Source organism: Montipora foliosa, unplaced genomic scaffold, assembly GCF_036669935.1.
Source record: "Montipora foliosa isolate CH-2021 unplaced genomic scaffold, ASM3666993v2 scaffold_143, whole genome shotgun sequence".
NCBI classification, from domain to species: domain Eukaryota; kingdom Metazoa; phylum Cnidaria; class Anthozoa; order Scleractinia; family Acroporidae; genus Montipora; species Montipora foliosa.
The window spans coordinates 22,501-30,000 of NW_027179443.1; the positions used below are offsets into that span (position 1 = coordinate 22,501).

At 39.4% G+C, this 7,500-nt stretch overlaps 1 protein-coding gene across 1 annotated transcript in view; it reads right to left on the minus strand.

The window, feature by feature from the left end:
- Window positions 1–7,500, minus strand: part of LOC137986165 (major facilitator superfamily domain-containing protein 12-like) — a 14,594-nt gene that overhangs the window by 4,831 nt on the left and 2,263 nt on the right. Inside the window, exons 5-9 of the mRNA XM_068833449.1 lie at window positions 5,429–5,865; window positions 4,814–4,906; window positions 4,392–4,484; window positions 1,683–1,856; window positions 220–317 (exon numbers count right to left, since the gene is read on the minus strand). Coding sequence (XP_068689550.1) covers window positions 220–317; window positions 1,683–1,856; window positions 4,392–4,484; window positions 4,814–4,906; window positions 5,429–5,865 — 895 coding nt within the window. The remainder of the gene's footprint in view (window positions 1–219; window positions 318–1,682; window positions 1,857–4,391; window positions 4,485–4,813; window positions 4,907–5,428; window positions 5,866–7,500) is intronic.

A 7,500-nucleotide genomic window follows, 5' to 3' on the forward strand; every position in this document is an offset into this window, starting at 1 on the left:
ATCCTATTTGGAGTATTTCTCCTTATTATTCAATATTCTCAATATTCGTCCTGCGTACTCAACGTATATCCTACGATGTACGTAATTTTGTGTGTCGCGGATAAAAATGGTAGTCTTTCCAGCAATAATATGTTGAATAATAATTCAATTATCCTGCTCAAGTATTTGAAAAAAAAAAAAATAGATTGATTCGTTTTTTCAACATTTCTCCTGACTCACCTTCGTTCTGGAAATAATTGTTGGACGATGAGGATCAGGGGCCCTCCAATAATATATGACATCAAACTCATGAAACCAAATATGAAACCAGATTTTTTCTGAAAATGAAAAGACATCAAAAGTTACCAGGAAAGCAGCCCACAGCATTCCAAAACGACTCACAACTATATTTATTAGATTGAGTGGCTGTCTAAACTCTCTTACAGGTCTTTTCCGTTGATTCAAAAATAAAATAAAAAATCGTTTGAAGTTACAAAGGAACTACCGTAGCGCTGGCAAAGGCATGCCCTCTCTAGAGACTAAATTAAGTTTAAATCAATCACCCTTCCAGCAAAACATATTGGGGATAGAATCATGACATTTTTACGTCATTTCAAGAGAGTATCTACTATAATGAATAATAATTTCGAAAAGAACAAATGCCTATAAATTCCCAAGACGACAGACAAACATGGCAAACCAAACACAGCAAGAAACAGAAACAATTGAAATACATTGGATAATCCGGGATTTACAAAAGAGTAGTATGTCTAAGGATTTCAAAATATAACGAAGGGAAAAGCCACTTGACGTGTTGCGTTAATGTGATTTAAAGTCGGCAGTGGTTTGATATCCTTGACTGCGCACTGGTGGCTCAGTTGACTGAGCGTCTGGCCATGCCATGTGGAAGGTCGCGGGTTCCAACCCCGGCAGGATCAACACACAGGATCTTAAAAACTGACTGATGATAATGTGCTGCCTTTGTCGAATTCCATCATCAAATGGTTAGACTTCAAGTCTTCTCGGATAAGGACTATAAACCATTGGAACCTTCTCATGTTCATAAGTTCCCTGTTGGACGTTATAGAGAACCCACAAACTATTCGAGAAGTTAAGAGTAGGGGATAGAGTCCCTGGTGTTGTGGCTGCCCTGTCCTTTCCAGCATAAGTGGCCAACTCGGCAGTTATGTCCCTAAAAAGGCTTATGGTGTTTTGAGGCCACCTAAGTAGAAACAACCATAAGTCAAAAGGACTTTGACGAATGCTGCATGGAACATGTACTAGATGTAGATGTAGACTCTGAAGCACACCGGTTTGAACACCAGTAGAATGTTGTTGGGGTAGCCACGTACCATAAATGAAATAAAGAATCTCTATGATCTTCGTACAGCTTCCATATAAGTTTCTCTGGTAAGTGTTTGTTAGTGTTTGAGGGGGGAGGGGGTGGGAGGGTTTAAGATCGTTTAGAGGATGGGTATGCTTTGCAAAATGCGAGGGCAGCCCGGATTGGGACATCAAGCGATTTTTGAATTTATGGAATAACAAAGGAGACCAGGACGTGATCTTAAGCAGCCACTTCATCCAATAAATGCGATTGCGTGTCGATTTGGATGGTTCGGCTAAATCGAACCCAAAAGAATGCCTCTAATAAAAAAAAACGTCCATAATATGCAACATTGTCCGATAAAATGAACTTCATTCACCTTGTTTTCTCCAATTAGTTCTGTTGCGAAGCTAAGGGAACAAACGAGCATCGAGGAAAAGCCAAGCCCGAGAAGCACAACAGCAGGATAGATCATGGCTGTGGTGGATTGAGTGATAAAATAAGATATCACTCCTGAGCTGACAACAAGTAGAGCAGCAATGGTAAAACACCGCTAAAACAGATTTAAAAAGTAAGCAAAATTAGGAGAATATCAGCAAAGAGCAGACAAAAGGCATGCATGGTACAATCTCTTTAACGTCGGATTACGTCGCGGGCAAATCTATCTAGATAATTTAACATGGCCTTCACCTTCGAAGAGAGGCTTAGAGATCACCCAATCCTACCCCTACTTTAATTATTTGAAGTGGTTTTGTTCCACAGTAGGAGGGACGGGTCGTCAAGAAACCTCATTGTTTTGTTCGAAAGACCTCGGTTTCGGTTGTTAAAGAAAAGATAGCGTTGGAATGGGTGTTGGAAAAGACCGCTCATCAAGATCTGCTCCTGAAAATATTCGTGCCCGGTCAGTTTTCCGTCGTATTTTTGTCCAAGAAAGCTAATAAAATTAGCTGAAAAAGGGGGTAGTTATCTGTGCGCGACAGAAACGGCTACCCAAGGTTGGGGAATTCATATTCTATTTTGGTGCGCTCCGCGGTGAGAATTGACCTCCAAGTAACCCCGAATGGGTAATTGATAGTTGAGGAGTACGTGTCGAGCTAACCTGTGATCAGGCGCACTTTTCTCTGTCTCTTGAAAAAGAACGCCTGATCAAAGGTTAATCTCGAGCAAAAATGGTATTTCGAGGAGTTTAGGTATTCAAGTTATTCTAATGCAGACTTTCGTCTCTTGAGAAACGAGAAAAAAAATAACGAAAACCAAACGAAGATAACTTCAAACAACTGAAAATAATGTTTTCTACATATATTTTTTAATATTTCAAAGGAAGTTTATGGATCAGAAACAAATATTAAGTCAATCTATAATATTAAGTCAATCGGAGGCCGCCCCATATTTAATATTTGTAACGTATCATGGTTGCCCGTCTTGTTTTGACAAAAAGAGCTTTCATATCCGTAGCCCTTGATGGTCTTCATATATCTCCTATCCACTTTTATTTTCACCTCTTACAGGATGCAATGCGAACTCGGCTTGATATCAGAGTTCAGTCACTGATGGTAGAGCAGCGGACTCTAGTGCAATTGCATGCTTATGGGTTAAGAGAGTGGAGAATCATTGTTTCATTTTTTGCCTCCTTAACGCAAGGCGATCGTTTTCCATTCACTCAGCCAAGAGGAAAAAACTCAATGTTGAAAGGGCATTGCATAATGAGCTATCTCTGAAAATATGAACAATGCCGTCAGCAGATTCCCTGGTTAGGACACTAAAGCTCGAGAAGTTTTTGAGCCGCGGACGGCAACCGGAAGTGAGATGTTTTCCTTCTTAATTTGTTTTGACTCTATCACATTTATATTGCTAAATATCCTCTCTCTAATAGAGACATTCCAATAAGGTTAAATTTGGTTAAACATTTAAGGATAAAAATAAGCGAAACAAGTGTTACACAACGTTTCGATGAGTACATGTCATCATATTCAAGTGAAGAGAGAATAAATTTGATAACTTAATGTATACCATTCGAGGTGACAAGACAAGAGGTGTAACTTATTTTTTACCGTGCGAGGAGATAAATCAAAAGGTGTAAAAAGTGTACGTGTACATGGTCACAAATTTACATGTAAATAAATAGTTTTGCGCGTATGGAGTCTGATTGTTTAAGCAAGGGCTCTTCGAAAACATTGGTGGGGAGGTCAACGATTGTTTCCGGACCGTGGTTGTTCTTTACGTGCTGGCCGATTGCTGAATAACGGTGTTCACCAACACGCTGAAATAAGTGTCGGCTGGTGTGGCCGACATTCATTGCGTTGTGTATAATTACTAATGTGATCTGTGTGATGCAGAGTATGTCAGCCACACCAGCCGACACTTATTTTATGAGCGTATTGCAAACTTCTTTAGCTTAATGTTATCCTTAAATGTCTAATAGAGACGATAAGTTTAAAAATTAGATAAAGGCTGATTGTACTGATGTGCAAAATGTTCGTTCGTTCGGCGTCAGAGGCCCAAAAATGTCTTGTGCTTAAGCTCCGTTTCCTTGTTCAAGCCAGGCATTTTTGAGCTTCTCCGCAATTGATTAAATTCCTTCCTTAGCTGCCATGGGCTTTCACTTTCAAAGATCTATGTGTAAGCAATAGATTCTTTTTTTTCTTCTGACCTCCGGTTTAAAGTAATCTTTCTGCGGGACTGGAAATATTTTTTTGCTAACACGAGGCTTATGTCAGAAGTCCATTAACCCGTAAGTGTCGATCTCTTTCATTTGGCCTTAGCCAATCAGCTTACTGTATTATCTATATTTAGAATACGGGTCCCGCCAAATTTTGACCAATCAGATATTGGGCATGATGACCGCAACGCCTCTGATTGACCTGAATCCAAGCAGCCGCAGGAGGGATTGCTCGTGCTTAATGGAATATTGTGAATCGTGCAAAGAATACAATACCGCCACGTTTTTCCCGCAAAAATTCTAGCAGTAGCCGTTTTGAAAATGGATTATACTGAAATTCCATTGCAGATTGAGACTTGTAGGCTATGGACTTCTGGTTGTATTCTTTTCTGTCCCTAATCTTACCTAACCTTACCTAATCTACCTTACCTTGTTTCCAATTGTCCCAACAAACTTCTTTGAAAATATAGAAGATACAGTGGCACTGACAAACATAATGAGCGGCAAGTAAGCAATGGATTCCTGAAAATCGAAAAAAAAAAAAACTACAACTTCAGTTTTATTCCCAACTAGTTTCCAATGATCACGACGTTTTCATCTAGTAAACAATGTTTGTAAAATTAAACAATTATAAAAAAAAAAGTTTCACAGCTAATCTTAAATTTTATAAAGTTTACTAAGAGTTGGGAAATAGTGCCCAAAGAACGAAGTGCAGTCACTAGCGGTATCGTATCAAACGTGAAAGAACATTTCTTCAAGCATGCGATGGCCAGAAATTGACCATTTCTTTTTTTTTTTTTCTTGGTTAGAGAATTACAGATTGATGCAGTCATTTTGACATCCGTACATACCTTCCCAAGACGAAGTCTGTAAATAAGGAAAAGCGGCAGATAAGAATAGGCGTGATTTTGTAAGGCCCTTGTACAGGAGTACACGACAGCAACCTGAAGATAATTATAACAGGAGAGAGGCATTGAGCTTCAGTGTTGTCCTGGGCAATGTACTAGGCTTTAATAAGAAGTGCTCTTTGTTGTTGGTTTATAAACTGTTTCATTTGTTTTAGTATAAGTAATTCCATGATTTCGAGTGCAATTTGGAATATTCTTGAGATGACTTGTGAAATTAGCTCGTGATATGTTGATTAGCTAGCGTGGATAGTGAAGAACACTCAATGCATCGGAACGGTCACTTTGACGGAGAACACATGAACAAAACGTATGCCACGCTGCATTTTGGGTACATAGCACAAACGCCTTGCGGTACAATGCATAAAATTTTATCATACTTATCAACATAATGTAGTAGGCTTAATCTCAATTTCAAAATGGTGCAGTCTGTTTAAGATTCAGAAAACTGATAACTAAAAAGGTAACATTTGAACTTCATTTGGATTTCACGGTACATGAATACATGTGACCTCAATTCTGTGTCTTCATTGGCTGTCACCCAATTAAAACCATACTTACCATGTATAAGCGAGGATCAATGAGCCACTCTCGTGTAGTTCTATTTGCATGTGTTCGTGTTGGAAGAGAGGATTCACAGTCCCGTGAAATAATAAAAGGCTTGCTGTTTGCCGTAGTCTCGGGTAAAGAAACGCCCTTAGTTTCCAGTGAAACGGCTGGGAGGTTGATGGGTGCTGGAACTTTGTCGACGTTTTTATCATTCGAATCAGCATCTGAATTCAGTGTCATTATACCACCTGAAAAACCTCTATTGTTAACGCCAGCGTAGTTAACATTGCTTGGTGAAAGATTTTCTTTCGGAACATCGTTCTTCTTTGCTAACGCTGGCTCTTTCCTCTGGATTCTTATGGTTTTCCATCGGATCCAATCGCAGAAACTAACAAGAGCAGTCTTGCGCGATGGACAATCCCGCTCTTTGGTGGTCTCAGTATTTAATCCTGTAATACAGCAAAGACGTTTAGACTCGTAACAATGAAATTTCTTTCGTTTCATAGCCGGTCGTAGTCCCACACGTTTTGCCTTATTTCTGTTTTAAAAACTGCTTAGCCTCATTTAACAAGTCTGTTGCTATAGCACCAGATTATTATCCAGGCATAGAGTGGCCGACTTGAAATTCAGGGCCCGGTTGTTCAAAAGCCGATTAACGCTAATCCCAGATTAAAAACTAACTGAGGAGTTTATTTTTGTACTCCCCAATGCTATTCAACGCTGATATTCGGCAAAACGTTGCGTTAGAAGAGGTCAATCTTGACAAACAAAAATAAGCGAAAGAAAATCTCATCGAAAAGTTGAAAAAATGAAACAAAAGTTTACGCTAATCCTGGATTAAGTTAATCGGCTTTCGAACAACCGGGCCCAGAGTTCCCGAGTTCAAGTCCCGGACGGTCTATAAATGGGAGAAACATTACCATTTGTCCTAAGCGTCCTCTTAGAACGACAAAGCGCTAGTGGACTAATTTCTGTATATGGCAGCTACTTTTGATGGCCTCGTCATTAAATATTAAGGTTGCTCACAGTAATTTGTAACAGCTACGAGTAAATGTCTTATTTGAACGATTTACTGTACGAGCGGAGGGGTTGGCGCAGTGGTAAGATCTCTGCCTTCCAACCCTAAGGTCCCGGGTTCCATTCCCGGTTCTGCCGAGAGTGGAATAATTGGCGACCTTCTTTCCCGCTAAAGTTCACTCAGCTTTCCATCCTTCCGAGGTCGGTAAAATGAGTACCAGCATGCATGGACTGCTTAGAAGCGGCTGCCATTTGCGCCTGTATATGCTTCCAGTCCGCTGGGGGTAGATTGATCATTGTAAAGCGCCTTTGAGACGTTTGTGATAAAGGCGCTATATAAATGCACCACTTTACTTTACTTTATTTTTACACTGTTTCACCTAAAGAAAATGCCACGGTGTCAATTGAATCACCAATCCGCATTGCTTAACAAGATTAGCAGGCTAAGATAAAACTCTCTAAAAAGTTCTTAGGACTTGATTCATAGCTACCTTTTCAGTTAGAAAATTTGGTGGCTCTGAATTCGCTCCAGGGAATTTTTTAGCTGTGCAGATAATTTTTGCCTTATCCTTCCAATCACTTTCCAGCAATAAAAATTAGAGGTCATGTTCATTTTAATAGCGTTTAAAGGCAAAATAAGGGGTGTTTTTAGATGGCTCTTTTGTTTCAATGGTAATCTATTATGTCACATTAGTAACTGCATATTGTTAAGCAATTTATTGATGTTTTATCATGATACGATAACCTTGCCGCTACGTGAAACAGTGATGCAGAGTTAATCGTTCTGATAAGAGATTGCCCCAGGATTGTGGAATTCGGCAAGGGCTACCTTAAATGGGATATTAAATTACGTAGACCGACAATAAACCCAATAAATCTTGGAACTGTTTTCAAAACGAGGGCAAAAGGGTAAGACACTTGAAGAACCAGATCTGTTGTGTTAAAGGGAACTAATTTGCTCAGTGTGGGTTGTATAATAGCTTGCCTAGACAAACAAACGTTGAATGATGAAGGTTTTTTAACTTATTTAACTTTCTTATTCAAACTTTTCACTTTTTCACTTTGTC